This window comes from Puntigrus tetrazona, chromosome 4 (assembly GCF_018831695.1).
Source record: "Puntigrus tetrazona isolate hp1 chromosome 4, ASM1883169v1, whole genome shotgun sequence".
Classification (NCBI taxonomy): domain Eukaryota; kingdom Metazoa; phylum Chordata; class Actinopteri; order Cypriniformes; family Cyprinidae; genus Puntigrus; species Puntigrus tetrazona.
In genome coordinates this window covers 4,096,119-4,113,965 of record NC_056702.1, presented here as the reverse complement: position 1 = coordinate 4,113,965, position 17,847 = coordinate 4,096,119, and the positions used below count along the sequence as shown (strand labels likewise).

Here is a 17,847-nt window from a genome sequence, read left to right as displayed (position 1 = left end):
GCCACCTTGTGGCGGCTAACTTTCCTTTCTCACATGAATGACTGACAGCTGGATTAAGTTCTGACAGAACGGGTGTATCCCATACTTGAGAGACAATATAGGGTGAAGTTTAAAATTAAAATTAAATATCTCGTCCAAAAGCATTCCACCCTTTCACGTCATTACAAACGGCCACCTTTTCAATGCCTGATTTTTAAGGTGAGTGACATTTACTGAAATCAACATTTAGAAAACAACAGAGGAATAACAACTTATCAACAACCATTTAATGAGTTAAATAGCATGAAAAATTGCATTTGTGCTTTCGTTGTAATCTTTGGGACGTCCACTTGTGTATAAAGAAGGGTGTTGCAGGTGACAGCTTAAAAATGGACTCTGTTAACATTCAAAGCCAATTACATAAAGTACTGTGCATTTGACCAAGTGGTTTTGACACGAAGAGATAAAACGGGGTAGTGGTGACACGCAAATCTGAGGTGTGTGACGGGCAGGAATTCAAAGATTTGATCTTAGAAAGAAAAAAAAAAAATACACCTGAGAGAGAATCATTTGTCATTGCATATGGCCAAAGACAAAAGGCACAAAGTGACAGTAAGAGCTCATTTCCTCTTTCGGGGGGACTCTCTGTCCGAGTTCTTTTTTTCGCTGGAGTCCTTCTTGCCGCCCCGGTTGGACGGAGCTGTCGCTTGGCTTTTCTCAGCTGTCTGAGAGGGCTCCTTGGGTTTCCGAGTCTTGTGATCAGCTGGTGCTGGTCTAGGTTTCCGGCTTCCTAAGACAGCTTTGATGAGGAAGATTCCAGCTAAAGTAGCTAACAGCGTTGAAAGCACGAGGGACCCCGAGAGGCCTTTGACGTGCTCTCGAATGAGGCTCACAGCTTGCGATACAGGTGTGTCAGAGCTGGCCTGACCGGGGGATTTCTCCTGCACGCAAACACACGTTTCAAATCAGTCATTAAAACTCTATTCAATTTTCCCAATGCATGTTGCTGGTCCTATTTTACCTTCAGTCCAGCCTCATCTAAGAGTTTCTTGAGAGCCGGGTCATCGAGGTTCACAATGGGAAAAAACTCCTTTTTGTACTGCCGCCTCCACCAAGACTGCAGATGGGTCCTTCCAAAATGACAAACACAAGGACACCAAATTTGAGAGCAGATTCAGACTGAAGTGCTGTTTCTCTCCTGTCAGTAGGTTTCAGAAACTAACAGTTTGACACAAAGCATACATTTCTATTTTTGTGTGGGCTTTCACACGATGACCTCAATGTCTCTAAATAACTGTGCAGTAGATGCAGCTTTCTTAAGTCTTATATACCACAGCCAGCACCATCTGTAAGCTTCAGCAACTGCAAAGCTGAAATATGGCTCCGATTAATTCATATATAAATAAAATCTGTCTAATAAATCATTTAAAAATGGTTCATTACATACATAAATACATATAATACAATAATATTTATTTGTATTACAATACCAGCATTTATGGCTATTTTCATAGCAAGATCAAAGCGTTTTAAGAGAGACAAATACTTGCTACACACAGTAGTAATGAAAAACAGAAAAGATTAAATTAATGTTAAAAATGTATTCAGATATTTCAGTTTTTTCCCCTTAATTTATACAGATTTAACAGTACATTTACATTTAAATGTTAATTAAATTAATTGTTAATTTAACTTAACTAAATTAGATGCTTTAATGTATTATTTATAAAGATGTAACATATACCATTAGCATTATCCTTAAAAAAAAAAAAAAAAAAAAAAAAAAAAAAAATTACATAATATTTTGTATATTAATATGAATACAATTTAATTATTATACAGATTTAACAATTAACATTTAAAATAAAATTATATTAAATATTAATATTAAAGACTTGATATTAATTGTACAAATTTAACATTTACCTGTATTTAATTTTATCATTATCATTCAAATGAAAATAATCTGCTAACAAATGCCAAAAAGGCTATTAATAAAATGATATAATTTTATTATAATATTAATTCAGATTAGTTATTTTGCACAATTATACAAAATTAAGCAGTGAAATAAATAGCTTTTTTAATTACTTTTCTCCCGAGAAAACAAGCATAATTAATCTTTAAAAATAAACTCTAAATGAATGAGTGTTAAATAAAGAGGTACGGGGCTCACTTGTCCTTCGCAGGATCTGTGAAGTGGTAGTTATAAAGCTTGGCTTTGATAAAGACTGGTGGCTTCTGACTGAAAGGGTACTGCGCTTCATCCACCTGAAGCAGACGAACCACTACAGGACAGAAAAACACAAAATCGGGCAATTCAGCATCATCTCAATAATTAAGCAGATGTACTGCAACAAGTGGTTGCTCACCCTCTGGTTTGCCCTGTAGGAGGCGCTGTAAGAGGCCTGTGAACCAGGGGCTTGTATCATCCCCTCCTTGAGCAGCCTGCCACATCAGCCACTCCAGCCGGGGCTGGTGAGGGCCTACTATGGGTGGGACTGCGTTCACATTTCCTGGTTTATACATAGAGTTCATTTCCTGCAGCAGGATGAGAATAAACTTTAACCTTTCCACTGTGAAAACAATGGCTGTGACATTATGAGGAGAGTAAAAAGCAACAGGGCGACCTTTCCCACAGTCTTCTTACCGTCCATGTCAGCCCATCATAGCTGCCCTCTAAAACGATCTCAGGCCTGCCCTCAGCAGGGGTCATTCTGTGCTGGATGCCGTATGCCCCGACCAGCTGGTACCTCTCGACAGCACTGTACACGTCCCGAACTGCAGGTAATACTTTACTAATTGACATGCCAGCCATGGATGTGTATGGAACCTGAGAGGAAACACAAACACTCATTTACTTGCCTACAAAGGCTGGTAGAACTGCCTAAAACTTACCAGTGCAATCCACAGATCATGTGGACTGCACTGTAGCCCATTTAATGCTTCATTAAAACGATTAGAACATTAAATGCCCCTGTGGGTCATCTGATGTTGCATGCAGTTACTGGCTGTGATGTGCTCTGTTAGAATGCAGCTACATGCCCCTAAAATTCAAGATGTGAGGTTTTGGATTTATTATAGGATATAGGCCTAGTTTAGCAATTACGCATTAAGCAAGAGTGCCATTTTTTTCCTGAAATATGTGCATGATTGCAAACTTGAATTTGATTTTATACAACAAATTTTTAATAAGCGTTTTCACACACAGTTTTGCTCAATTTGGGCAACAGAAATAAAAATAACAGCATTTGAAACAAAGCCATAGCTGTGCCTTTCCGAGAAACACAATGTGAATTAATTCAATTTTATTATTGAACAAACTGAGTGAGAATGATTCAGTGACCAATTGATAAAGACTTGCTTCGTTTTTAAAGGAACTGCAGTGTAAGTGATTTCATGCAACTTCTGAACAGTCTGTGCAAACATTTCACATTTCAGATGTAGCTTCTAAAAACAATGTTAGGGCAAACAGCCCTACTATTTGCATACAAAGGCAGGTAAAAATGCCCACATTGTACTAGTGCAGATTTTTAAAGTCTATATGCTTATGAACAGCAGAGGGCGCTGCATTGCTTGTGTGTAATAATGTGTGAAACATACATTTATAAAAGTTAAATAGAAAGTCACCAGTATAATTATATAATACATGAGCCTCAGAACAGGTATACTGTGCATTATCAATATGATTGGATGAAACCGAAAAGCCAACCTAAAATCAAATCAATCAATCACTCAAATTATGACATTGCAGCCATATGTGGGACATATGACTTACCACACTGAGAGCAAAGACGACCACAGTAACTGCTGTGATGAGCGCCCACTGAATGAGAGACCAGAGCTTGCTGACAATACCTCGGCTGCACATGCAACTGAGAGGAAACAGATGGGAGACAAAAAAAATAATAAAAATCATAGGTAGAAAAATACAAATTCTTTACTTTTTGTACACCCATGAAAATTCTCATAAGCGTTCTTGATAGAGCTTACTTTAGCATGGCAGACACTGCTTCCCAGGTGAAAGACAGAACACCGATCCAGATAGTGAGCTCCTGAAAAACCTCCAGAAACGCATGGAATCGCTGCTGAGTGAAATCTGAAAGAATGCAACAGTAATGAAATAAACAGTAAAACTAACTGTTATTGGAGCCATAACTCATTAAAGCAGAAAACAATATTTTATACAATACCACAGATGTATTTGTAACAATAGCCAAAAATAAATTGTATGGGTCACAATTATCCATTATTCTTTTATGCCAAAAATCATAAGATATTTTGTAAATTTCCTGCCATACTATATTAAAACTTAAATTATTAGTAATATGCACTGCGAAGAAATTCTTTTGAACAACCTTAAAAGGCGATTTTCACAGTATTTTTTTTTTTCAGATTTACAAATAGTTGTATATCAGCCAAATATTGTCCTATACTAATAAACCATTCAGCTTTCATAGGATGCATAAACTTTATGCTATATAGAGATGCAAACATCAGCTTCTCAATATCATCCCCTTTGCAAATCAGTTCTACATGACTTATTTTGAAATGTCACTCACTTGTTTTGGATGACAGAGTTTTTTCTTCCCAGTTAACTTGTAGTTTAAAGAGAGTAATAAAACAGTAGAGGATGAACAGGTAGACAGCCAGCTCCAGCAGCAGCATCAAGAAAGAGACCAAGGTCTGTCCGCAGTCTGAAAAACACAGACACTCAGTGTGATCACTGTGTGACTACTGGCAGAACAGATGCATTTTCACAGAGATCTTTTAATCACGAGCCCATTAATCGGATCATTAGTGAAAGTCAGTGACTGTCCCAACAGAAATTACCGCACAAAACAAAAGTTAGAGAAATGAGGTCATACTTCTGGACTTTTTTTCCTGGCCCTTCTTCTTCTTTGGGCTAGTATTAGAGTGGAAATAATCATCATCCAGTAATGAGAAGCTTAGGGCGATGCTCAGCAGGTTCAGAAGGCTACAGTTACCCGTGAGGATGTAGCAGAGCTGGAGAAACAGCTGACAAAACGGTGTAAAGACAGGCGTAAGTCAAACGGTCTCAGAACAACGGTCACATTGTGTACTACTACAGAAAAGGATTGACTTGTTCTTCATCTTGTAAAAAAGAGCATTGCTTTCAGAATTTTGCATTTTTATTTTAACGCTCTTGCAAAAATCTATTTTACCAATATTCATAGCTATACATGTACACACACAGTGCATGTATATAATAAAATAACTTTATACTGTAATAACAACAATTATTATTTCTTTTTTATTTACTTATATCAGGTGATTTTAATAAATGACCTTAAACATTTTTAAGAAAATATTACAAAAAAAAAAAAACATACTGCACTACTACATAAATGGTATATCATATGTGGGTATAAATAAATAATATTTATTTTATATATTAATATTATTTTATATGCATTTCTTTTAGATATCTGATTATTCTAATAAATTACTAATAATAATAAATTCCATTTAATTATGAATATTATTTCATATGTCAGGTTGTTTAAAAGGTCCTTATAGAGGCGTAAATACAGTTGTTTATTCATATTTAACTTTCAACTCACAAATTGTAGTGGACCCACAAAAAAAAAAAAAAAACACACACACAAACACTACATGTAACATACCTGAACATAAAAGCCGAACAGCCTCAAGCGACGAATGGGAGCAAAGAACGTCACAAGAGGAATGACGATCTCGCTCTGCAACACAATCACTGCTCCGAATCTCAGAAGCCAATCAGGAAGCTGATGGACGTACCAGGCCAAAGGAGTGGGGTTCATCTGGTTCTCCAAATGATGACTCAGTGCTGCGAAAGATTTTTCAAAACACTGTCATTTACAGATGAGTCAGTTTGTCAGTTCTTGGCCAATGTCACCATTACTTCAGGCAAAAAAAAAAAAAAAAGCCAACCCACTCTAATAAACATTAGACCCTTCAGTATTTAAGTCCCAAGATATGGCAAAACCCCACACTAATCGATGTTTTATGATCTATAAATTATTTGAGAAGTGATTTCCAGCAAAGTGCTGTATAGGTTTTAAGAGTGGGTGGCATTTCAAGCGCAAATCTAAAGCAACACAGAATTAATAATGTAAAACATGACTCATTTTACCTGACAGGTCGTACCACGCAGGGTCACCGCTGGCCAGCTTACTCACACCTGTGCAGAAGATCAGCCGGAAGAACAGCCAGCGGGTCAACCAGAAGCTCACAGGGTCATGAAAACGGTAAGAGGAGTGACGCCGCAGCAAACTCAGCGGAGCAACAAGCACAGCCAGAAGCCCGGCCTCCAACAGCAGCACGTCCCTATGAGAGCAAAACTACAATTTACCTTGATAAAACCGTAAAGTTCACCTAAAGCAGAACAGAGCTACTCATTTGAAACATGCAGAATTGTTTTATTAAAGTGCCCCTATTATGTGCTATGAAAGGTTTTAAAGGTCCCAGACATAGATTGGCATGCATGCAATGTGATAAAACACTTTCATTTTCCTATTAATACGCATTTATTTTTACCTTATTCATTAAACGACTCCCAAATGCTTCGTTCAACGATTTAATATGATTGGCGATTGGTCGATTTCATTTGAAGCAGTGCTTGTGAAGCTTTTAAAGCTCCAAAAACGTGAATTAGCATTTTCATTCAACATGAAAACACCAAATGGTTGGGCAATGTACTAATGTTTCATTTTGACATCAACATAAAATGGCTTGGTCAACATTATTGTCTCTCAAAAGAAAGAGTCGACTCTGAATCACTGAAACACTTATAATATTAGTATATTTCCTGTCCACTCTGTGTTTTTGCATTGGTCTGAATGAAGATGCAAATTCATTCTTTGCCACTAGGTGTCTCTTTTGTAGCTGTAAAACAGTGGTTTTCCGGGTAACGCGCTACACAAAGCAGCACTGTGCTCACAAATGCCGCTCCATCAAGCATGATGAAATTAAAATGGGTCCAAACGACTGATCATCGCAGATCAGAATCATGCAAAAGAGGGGTTTGGAAAAATTAATCATTGAGCGACTCATTTGGGAGTGGTTGAGCAAATAAGGTATATTCTAAGACAGTGAAAGTGTTTTTTGACTTTGCATGTATGTCGACCTGTTGGGGACTCCCAAAACCAAAATATTAATCTTTCATTAATAGGAGCACTGTGTAAAGAACTTGATCATGTTCTGACGATAAAAAGCTAATTAAGTTAACACAATTAAGTAGATTTTGAGCCCTTTTCTTACATATAGCTAGGGTTCTTCAAATACAAGTCAGCTTTTTGGCCATTTAATCAGGAATTCTGTTAGGAAAGCAAAAGCAAAAACTCCACTAACTGATCAGTCATTTATTGGATTGTAGTTGCATCAAATTTAACGGGCAGGCGCTTAAACTGCAATGAAGTTTGTGGCCAGTTTTCCCTCTCATAAAGATTCACATTAACTTTCTGCTGCTGAGTATCTGACTTGCAAATGCCCCGATTATAGGCTCAAAAACGATGGAGAAATAAACAAGTGGTTATGGCTGTCGTTATATCCCGAACGAGAGACAGCACAGCAGGTCAAAATGCGAACATGACAAAGTGTGGAACTCACCATTCAGAGCGGAGGAAGTCTCCACCGACCTATAAAACAAAACACACAATTATGTTTCTGCACAGGCTACACTGTAACAAGCCTTTGAAGAAGCACCGAATAAGATATAATACTGACATTATAGAGTGAGAGGTAGAGGACCCGCAGGCAGAAGTAGATCAGACTGTCTCTCAGGGGCTCCAGCAGCACAGCACACAGGGCCAGCGCCACTCCGACCAGGCATGTGAGCTCCAGGACCTGCTGGGGTGACAGACCCAGAGATGGCCCCAGACCAAGAAGGGACTCCTGCTCCAGAAGGGGCCGCTGAACTTTTGGCATCTGCAGGCGCACAGGGAGAATACCATCGTCTCCATACAAACCTGTCCGAAGAGACGCAAAAAGAAAAGGCTTAGTTAGTTCTGATCATTATTGGCGTTTTTTTGCATGATATGCACTTTATTGATTGGTGATCTTGACCTGAAAACATTGTCGTCATGACAACTGCATTGGTTACATATAAAAATGTGATAATATGGTCTTGAAACAACTTTTTGTTTCAATAAGACAAACACACAGCACAGCCAATTTGGTCAGATTCATGACCAAAATAAGATCTTTTATACTGTAGCTAATGCCTACCTATTATCTTCAAAAGCTGTGTAGAAATTGTATGGAAAAAAAAAAAAAAAAAAAAGTATTAATTTTAAAATTAATAATTTTTTTATTTATGTTTTAACAGCAACAGTGACTATATTTTCATTGCAAGGGAAACACTTCAAAAACAAATAAAGCAAGTATATACAAAAACATAAAAAAGCAACAAGAACAAAAAGTACTAAGAACAGTTATATAGTGTCTTTCAGCTTTATCTTTTTATGATTTAATGTCATGCCAGCAACAATGACTATATTCATGGAAAGATGAATAAAAAAATAAATAAATAAAATTCCCATACATCTCATTTCAAAACTACATGACCATTTATGTTGATACACAAGTTCCAGGAAAGTGTTAATAGCATATAAACACACAGCATACATTTACAAAAATATTTACATTTATATTCATACACACACACACACACACACACACACACACACACACACACACACACACACACACGTAGAAATATATTTAATACAAACATAACTTTCTAAATTATATACACATTTGAATTTATATAAACAACTACACACAGTACACACATTATGCAAACAACTTATTTTGAAAGATTAAACTCAGTCATTTACTTACTGAATAGACTTACTGTATATAGCACTATATAAACTTTACAAATTGCTTGATGTTTTTAATAGAACTATATTCCTGTTCTATCAATCAAAAACAAATATCTGCAACCCATTTTACTTCTACACATGTATGTTTAACAGTTTCGGGGTTCTGAATACCATTTAACACTGACTAAATCTGCACTGATGAGTGAGGCATAAAAGGGTGGCAATGTGGTGAAAAGCAAGAAAAAAAAAAAGAACACAGATCATAACCAATTTCATCAAGCAACAGTGTTAGTAAAAAGCAAAGCATCAAGTGTCATGAAAACATTCATTCCACAACACCACAGGCACACACCGCCATGATGATGAGCTAAACAAACCCATCCTGTGACTTTTTAAAGCCTCAAAACAAGTACAGACTCCCCACATGTACTAATACCATTGGATGCAAACAGGTGCATTGTAAAATACTGCTTGAGGCTACTGGCTAACAGTAAAACAACAGTCTGATGTACAATACACACACACACACACAGAGACAGAGAAGTCGTTTTTCCTGATTCTCTGTCTCTGTTACAGAACGTTGACAAACTGAACTCATTTTTAATGTGACTGAACTCACTCTTTAGGTGGATGACTGTGGGCAGAGGTCGCAAAGTTGCATATCCACATTTCTGGCATGCAAGCCACAGCAAGAGTTAGCGTAGAGCAGGCTGGTCTGAGTTAGAGAACAGGCCGTGTATTGTGGCAGTGCCAACATATGACTCACGCCTGCTCTTTGAATTACTCCATTTTGGCATTAGAGCCAGTTCTGCCACAAGCGGCTCCTCCAGGCACACTGCCTTAGAGAACCGTTTCCCACGGGAGGAAAAAACTCCATGCGTAATCACTAAGAGACCCGAGTTTAGCTCTGATTGGAACATATATTCGCAGGAACTGAAACTTGTAAAATGCCCCCCAAGGGGGGGAGTGGCAAATAACCCAACTATATCAAACAGGAAGAGACTTATTAAGTGTGCATGATTTCCTTTATCTGTGAGCAAGGCAGCCTGCTGGTGGTCAGATTTGGCAGTACTAAGCTTTTTGTAAGTAACTGGCACTTAGCCTTAACCATACTCTGTGAAGATAGTCAGAATGTGATGGTTTCCAAAATTACCAACACACTGCAGAATTATAGTAATTCTATATTAATGAGTAAACAGAAATAGCAAATCTTTATCTATCTATCATGTGTGTGTATTAATAATATATATATATATATATATATATAATACACAACAGGAGTTTATTGCATGAAACAGGTTTTATATTTTTGCACATTATCTATTTATTTAATAAAATTTTTATTCAATTTTAACAATTTATCTCATATAGTATGACATTGGCTACTACAGGGGAATGTTGTCAGAAAATGTCAATGTGTTTACATTAGCGCCTTTTATTTTAACAAATGTTACATTTGTTTATTTTTTTGCAGCAGAAACCTTTAAATAAAGCCACCACGCCTGTACCACACATACAGGTACACGCATATTTACAGAGAGAAAGAGTATAACCTTGCACTTGGTAACACATTGCAAATGCATGAGTAACAATGCTTAGAGGTGAGAGGTTATTAAACTGGATGAGGCGCTTCTTTGTACAAGGGCTGAGTGGAGCTTATCGACATGCTGAAAGGTGTTGTTAGAACACGCTGAAGTAAAAAAAAAAAAAAGGCTTTATGAACACACTATACACATGGCACATGCATGGAGCGTTTCAGGGACAAAAGCTCACAGGCCCCTGAGTGATGACGGGTCACTACAGTGCGCACTCAGCACTAACTGGCGGGGCTCCCAAATATCAGCACATGTGGAGGGACACAAGCACTGCTGCTTTATTCACGCGGGATTTAAGTCTAGTTATCACAAAAATCTCTTATCAAACCCACTGCGCAAATACAGTTCTAACGGAGATGCGGTTTGTGCACGAGGTCCTTCCAAAGTTTGAGCTGAAAAAGCGAGAGTGATCCCCCGTGGCACGATTTTGCAGGACAACGAGCGTTTAGCGCTACTGAATGAATGAACGAATCACATTGAATCGTTTTGTTTGCGCCGACATTCCAGAACACAGTTCAAGTTCAAGTTCAAGCGTAACCGTGACCATTCATTACTGCCGCACCCAAAATCCAGCATAGCCGCCAAACATCTATCTGCAAAAGCACAGAGGAACTCCCCTACCTGGTATTTGAACGTAGATGGATGAAAAAGCACACACGTAAACAAGCGCAATGCTCCACAAGAACCATTGTCTGGGCGTTTTTACTTCCCCCATCTTGGCGGCTCGCTGGAGAGATGAGGTGTCACTTGTTTCGGGTGACTCGAGCGCGGATGCTCATTGGAAAAATGAAGAGGAATCGGAGGGGTGGAGTTAGTGATGATGGGAAGTCCGAATCACTTCTGAGAATCGGCTCTTTTGGACAGCTCGTTCGGTTCTTTTAAGGGCTGACGTAATCGCTCTATCACGTGGTCCCTGGAATTCCGACAAAATTGTTAAAAGCGAAAACGTTCCAAAAGAACCGTTTACAACATACATATCATTTGCACTTACATTACATCATACTAAAATTACTTACAATGGCATGCGAGTTCATAAAACAAAAAATGAAGCGAGACCTCGGAAATGAATCACATAAACCGGTTCAATCAATTCACTGAAAGATTCGATTTTAAAGACTTGTTCACTAGTTTGAATTTGTGGCACATGGGTGAACGTTACAATAGCATTTCGAAAGCGGAAGAACTATTCAAGCGTCAAATAAGAGTTATTATGAACTTTTGAAACCTAAACATAACTTCTAGGCAGTATAAAATTAAATTGATATTTTTTTTCCCCTGATATGTTTCTTCTTAGTAGCTTAGATAACACGTGATTTAAAAGTATAAAAATAAAGTGTTGCTTTGCAACCAACTCGACAAGAAGTCACACAGAAAATATTTTAATACATCTTTATTATAGATATTAGGCATTTTTGATACAAGTTTGTATCCATGAGTGATAGGTCGATACTCGAGTAAACACAGCCGGTTTCCGAGGTTCACATTTATTGGCGCCCCATGTTGTTAGTCCTACAAGGTAGTAGACCCCACTTCTTTCACACATAAGGGGTGCGCCAGAGTCCCCCTACACAAAAAATAAATTAAGTGACCGGGACATGTACAAGTGAATAGTAATTGTTGAAACTACTGTAAGTCTGTACCAAGCAGGAGGCGGAGGCTGCTGCATCCGTACACAGAAGGGACTTCATGCTGAAACGGTCGCCCCAGTCAGTCTTACAGGCTTTCTCAGAAAGAGGCTTAACTCTGGCCATATGTAGGATATCAGGATGCAGATCCACTAATACGAGAAAATAAAACAGCTACTACTAGAAAATTTTAACAGTTAAGGACGGAGCCAATTCAAAACAGCAAATTTTCACGTGTGTTTTGTGGTGTTTCTATTTATTTTTTAGATGTAACACTAACAGGACGTCGGGATTTGTTCTTGAAATGCTCTTCTGGTCTTCTTGTGCAGGACTTTGCGATGCATGTTTCTCCAAATCAATCGTATTAAAAAGTAATAAAATATAATAATGCAAAATAATGATCCATTCCAAGTAATTGCCTGTTTTCGCAAAAAACCTGCAAAAGTGGTTGGAAGAAAAGCCAGACATCCCTGACTTACACAGGACTAGCAGTTTAGAGAACAGATGGGGAAAACTGAACAATAAAATAACAATAAAAAAGTTTAATGTCCTAACGTGTCCTATTGGACAAGGATAGAAAAAAAGGCTAACTTGGGTTAGGAATGCCATTTCATGTTGGTTTCAATGCCTGTTAACTCACAGGTAGTTTTTCTTGGTCCCCAGCCAGTTGTCACACAAGACGAGGTGTCTTCATTAACCATTTCATCATCTTTAGCTGTTATGCACACTGGAAATATCATCGGCCCTGGATGAAATCACACGTTAACCTGTATAACTCTAATTGCCAATAAGGATTGCATGAAAAATAGACATAAGGTCACATATTATTCTATACCAATTCGAGCTGGGACTGATAAGCGGATCATGGAGAGATCAGAGAGTGGGGGGAAGCTGCCAGTGTAATTCAAACTCTGCACGCTTTCCACAGCTGTAGTCTGACCCGACATGAAGTTCAGGTCATGAGCTCCCAAGACCGCAACATCTCCAGCCCTGGAGGACGAACTGTCAGAACATGACGAGGAACAATAGATGATCAGACGACTCTGGCTTACTTGGTGAGGCAGTGGCGCGGTGCCAGAACCCAGCGCGAATGAACGAGGACGCCGCTACAGTAATGTGTATCGTGGCTCTGGAGGCTGACGTGCCACGGCCAGGAGTTCGGACAGGCCTCGCTCACGTTCTCCACCTTGAATGTGCCGTCCTTTGAGGACACCAGCTGTGCCAAACCAGCAGGCAGTTGGCAGGGATCCACCTTGGCCTGACCACACTGCACTGAAGCCAAAACATGGAAATGGACATGAACGATGACTAAAGCGATTGTAAAGGTACATGATGAGAGTCTTACCAGTTGAACTGGTGCCAGGGCTTTCGGAAATGGCTTCATCTATATGACACAAGGGAAAAAAACAGCAGTTTTAGAGCCGGCACTGATACGTCGCTGAAATCTGAAAGTTCGTACCATGCATTGAAGACTCGATCCATTGTCTGTAGTTGTATAGATTGGTGTAGATCCCAGGTTTTTGGGCCCGACCACATCCAACCCCCCAGCTGACCACTCCAGCAAGCTTGTACCTCTCACCTGTGAAACATGAGAGAGGCCCACCAGAGTCGCCCTGATCCAGAGCAGTCAGCGGATCAATGACAAAAAGAAATGTAAAAGTGTTCACAATAAAAGATTATAAAAGCATTATTTTTATATAACAAAAGTATTATTATTATGAAAAATAATTACAGTACACACACACACTACTCAAAATAATAATATTGTATTTACTAATATTACTATTAATATTAAATCCTGATATTTTTTCCCTTTTTAAAAGATATTGAAATTAAGATATCTTGATTTTTTTTTACTTCAGAAACAACAACAACAACAACAACAACAGCAGCAACAATAATAATAAAGAAAACATTGTTGAATTCATATAGAGTTCCTCTCTTGGTATTTTTCAGAACTTTAATAAAAAGGCAAACGTTTACCTGACATGCATCCTTTCCGCCAGCATCCGCTCCAGTACACAACATATTTTTATACACTTTCCCTTTGTAATATTTGTTACATGTTTCCACCGCCAAAATAGTTACATTGACCTCTTGAAGTGTGGAGGCACGAGGCCCATCTATAAAGAGACAGATTCATCAAATCACACACACACAGTCATTACTAATGAAGCCCATCACAGAGAAACAAGACAAGGTTAATATATTCCTGCTATTTAGGGCCTTACTCTCTCTGATGGCGCCCCAGCCAGTGACGGTGCAGGTTTCACGAGGGGACAAATCAAGGTTTAAGATGCCGACAGGCCTCACACAGTTATTAAACAGCAGGGGACTCCGCAGTTTCACCAAGGCAATATCATTCTCATTTGTCTTTTGGTTGTACTCCTTGTGAGAGATGATTTTTTCCACCAATTCGGTCTTTAAATAAAATACACAAGAGAGTTACACAAAGCAAAATGAAACAACTTGAAAGATCCACACAAGGCGCTAAGATGTAAATAAACACTCACTTGACGGCAGGATTCATTCAGATTCTCCAAATCATGCATTCCAACCACAGATTTCCACAGTGACGCCTTATTATAACTGTTCACATGCCAGAATAGCATACAGGAGACAGAAAATAGAAAAAACCCCAGGAAAAATAAAATAACATAATATAATAATAATTTTCATTTATGCTTACCTCTCCAACACACTCAAAAATAAGGGTTTAAAATGTTGCTGGAAGAGTACCCTTATATATATATTTTTATTTGTACTATAATGGTATGTATTACTACTCTAAGGTATATGTACCTACTGTATATATATATATATATATATATATATATATATATATATATATATATATAAAAATTTTGTTATTTTTTTTTTTTTTTTTTTTTTTTTTTTTTTTTAAGACTCTGGACCACAAAATAAAGTATATTAAGTAAGGATTATGTTCCATAAATATATTTTGCAAACTTCCTACCTTGTATACATCACTACGTTTTGATTTGTGATATTTAGATTTTTTATTGGCTAAATGTTGTCCTTTCCTAACAAACCATACATCAATGGAAAACTTACTCAGCTTTCAGATGATGTATAAGAAACCGACCCTTATGAATGGTTTGAGAGATCTCTGCCGGGGGTCTTACCGCCTGAAGCAGTGGCTGGCCGTAACAACCCACCGCAGGTCGAGGAGGGCCCCCCCGCAGGCTGGAATATCTGAGTACTGCAGGGAAACCTGCCATGGCCATGAATGTGCCCATGCCTCCTGCCCACCTATAATCCGGCTCTCATCCTCATCCTTATCCTTATCCTTAGGAGAAAACACACGCATGCCAGCCTGGTCTGGAAAACAGGTATATCTGTAGCCATAGCCAAAAACAAACTGTGCAAAATTATAGATTTTTCTTTGATCTCATCAGGAGATCAAGTAAAAAAAATGCTCCATAAAGATATTTTTCTACATATTTTTTTCTAGATATTTTTTAATTAATGATAGAATCAGCCTTACTGTAACATCCTTTGCCAAAGACGCAGTTCGTTTCCACCGAAGCGTTCACGTTATTATCCCCTTCAGCATCTTTAAAGAGATATTACATTATATATAGCAAGGAATCGCACGAGCGAACCAAGTAACTGACATCAGCTCGTGATGCAATAATCACTGAGCCTCACCAGGGTCCGCTTCGGTCCAGTTAAGAGAGAGTATTAAAATAAATATATACTTTTTACACATGTTCACTGCTGTGCTATTAAAAACGCGAGGAGAATCGCAATAATACAACGACGACAACACGAAAAGCTAATGCAACCCCTCAACACCTGGGGCAATTAGCGTTTAATTAACAGAGCGGAGCTGTTCGGAGACTCTCCACTAGATGTCAGCAAAGACCCGAGCTCCGAAACGCCTGAACGATACAAATACCATGGGAGGACATCGATTAGTATTTTCGTTTTGCACGACAAACCTTCCATCCATGTAAAAATCTGTTGATTATATATATATATATATATATATATATATATATATATATATATATATATATATATATATATATATATATTTAATTTCAAAGTGAGTCCAGCTACAATCACACCACGCTTTTAAACTTGCTTTGGTCAAACTAAAATGAAAATGTTTTTATTACTTTATCACTCATGTAATTTAGTTTGAAACAAGTCTGTGTAGTCTGAAGAAGGTTCAGGTGCATCTTAGTCATTACGAAACCTTTATATTTCCAGACTTGAATCTTTTACATACATTTTATTTCTTCTGCGTATTCTCAGTGAACATGGTTTCAGAGCACCACTAAAAGTACACTTGTATCATGTTTAAATATGAAAGAGCTGTTCGTCTCGTTCAAGATCTCTCCTATGTATCAATGTCTGAGATTAAAAATATTGTTGGATGAAATCAAATATGGATAAAATTAAGATTGCAGATTCAGTTAAACAAGAGACTGTGTTGCCAAATCTGTTTTTATGCAATCTGTGTGTATTATAGGCATGAATTGAAAACGGTGGGAAGTATGCTGAATTACAGAACAATGCATTTCTATGTGTTTGAGTACTTTAACGCCTGGCCTCGAACATTTCGATAAGAAGTGATTGCATAGATAGCTGCCCACCCAGAGCAATATCGACACCCCCAAACACAACAGCACATTCACTGGTACTGGATAATATTTATTAAATAATCATACATTACTTCACATTGGTTTCTGCTATGACATGTTTAGCACGGCTGCTGCTTCTGCCGAATTCAAGAAATGTTCTTGATAACAGTTCCTATGGCAACGAAATGTAAGTGCAAAGATTACGGTGTAATCAAGAGTACCGCATGACAAATTCCGGCCACTGAAAATATGACTAAAATCCCCCTAATTCAAGGATACGTCATTATGTATGATTCGTAATTCCGATTTAAATAGACTTCAGTATTATAGCTTATGAGGATAAAAATGATATGCAATTCACTGCACAGGTCAATATGCCTTTAGTCCAAGATACATTCCACAATATTGATGCATGTACAAGATAAAAAAAAAATCTAATTAAAGCACACGAGGAACGACTCTGTCCTTTTTTTCTCCTTCATTTAAAAATCATTACGTAGAAAAAAAACAACACAAAACACAAGCCCACCCGCAACCGATCAGCCGTGTTCATGGAACACAGCTCGTCATATTTGATAACTCGGAGCATTTGTCTGAAATGCTTGCTGAGGTTTTGCAATCAGCGGAGCGGAGCCGCAGTGGTCGAGCGGAACGGCTCCGGAAAAAATAAAATAAAAATCCCTCTCAGAGATGGTGCCTCTGCTCCGATTCATACAAGAACAACAAACGCTCAATCTGTGCTGGTCTGAGTGCTTGGGACGACACGCGGGGGGAAAAAGGGATGAGGACTTGTTAAATATGTTGGTGTGAGATACTGCGGTGATGTGTTGAGGTCAATGGTATCTGCGTGGTCCAGCCCTGGATGTAGAGGCTAAAAAAAGTCGGTCTTTTGGATTAGTTCGATCCGAGAGGCTCTCTGTAAACTCTGGAGGTGAAGAAAGAGGTCGTTAATCATCTCCTGAGTCCGTAGTTCGCCCCTCTCTTCACCCTTCTGTCTCTCGGTTGCTTGTCCTTCATCATTTGGCCGATAGTTCAGGTCACGCTTTTCCTCTAGGCCCCTTGGAGTTTTTTCTCTAGCCTGTCCAGCTTGGCCAGGTTTTCCTTCAGCAGTTTGGAGCCGGGTGAGAGGAGAAGAGCTCTTTGGTAGTACATTCGTGCTGCTGCATAGTCTCCCTAAAGAAAAATAACAATAATAAGTAAATAAATA

At 38.3% G+C, this 17,847-nt stretch overlaps 3 protein-coding genes across 5 annotated transcripts in view; all 3 read right to left on the bottom strand.

Annotated features, from left to right (window-relative positions):
• Positions 1-244: 244 nt before the first annotated feature.
• Positions 245-11,188, bottom strand: lmf2b (lipase maturation factor 2b). The gene is made up of 14 exons (XM_043237737.1): positions 11,024-11,188; positions 7,708-7,949; positions 7,591-7,619; positions 6,116-6,309; positions 5,628-5,809; positions 4,848-4,998; positions 4,542-4,676; positions 3,973-4,078; positions 3,758-3,854; positions 2,630-2,812; positions 2,352-2,520; positions 2,156-2,267; positions 1,001-1,109; positions 245-920 (listed from the first exon to the last, which is right to left on the bottom strand). The coding sequence occupies exons 1-14, from the start codon at positions 11,115-11,117 to the stop codon at positions 600-602; spliced, it is 2,124 nt and encodes a 707-aa protein (XP_043093672.1). The 5' UTR covers positions 11,118-11,188; the 3' UTR covers positions 245-599.
• Positions 11,189-11,785: 597 nt separating this feature from the next.
• Positions 11,786-15,903, bottom strand: ovch1 (ovochymase 1). Of its 2 annotated transcripts, none has more exons than XM_043237741.1 (13): positions 15,700-15,903; positions 15,536-15,604; positions 15,174-15,369; positions 14,541-14,616; positions 14,259-14,448; positions 14,011-14,150; positions 13,487-13,640; positions 13,373-13,411; positions 13,080-13,299; positions 12,863-13,017; positions 12,668-12,772; positions 12,043-12,179; positions 11,786-11,966 (listed from the first exon to the last, which is right to left on the bottom strand). In XM_043237741.1, the coding sequence occupies exons 1-13, from the start codon at positions 15,758-15,760 to the stop codon at positions 11,805-11,807; spliced, it is 1,704 nt and encodes a 567-aa protein (XP_043093676.1). In that variant the 5' UTR covers positions 15,761-15,903; the 3' UTR covers positions 11,786-11,804. The 2 variants fall into 2 exon arrangements, with proteins under 2 accessions (XP_043093676.1, XP_043093677.1); XM_043237742.1 differs by having other exon boundaries at positions 15,174-15,337; positions 15,700-15,745.
• Positions 15,904-16,694: 791 nt separating this feature from the next.
• The window catches only part of tmtc1 (transmembrane O-mannosyltransferase targeting cadherins 1), a 33,415-nt gene continuing 32,262 nt past the window's right edge, over positions 16,695-17,847 (bottom strand). For both annotated transcript variants that reach the window (XM_043237735.1, XM_043237734.1), the window contains one exon: positions 16,695-17,813. In XM_043237735.1, the coding sequence (XP_043093670.1) occupies positions 17,691-17,813 (123 nt within the window). In that variant the 3' untranslated portion in view covers positions 16,695-17,690. The remainder of the gene's footprint in view (positions 17,814-17,847) is intronic.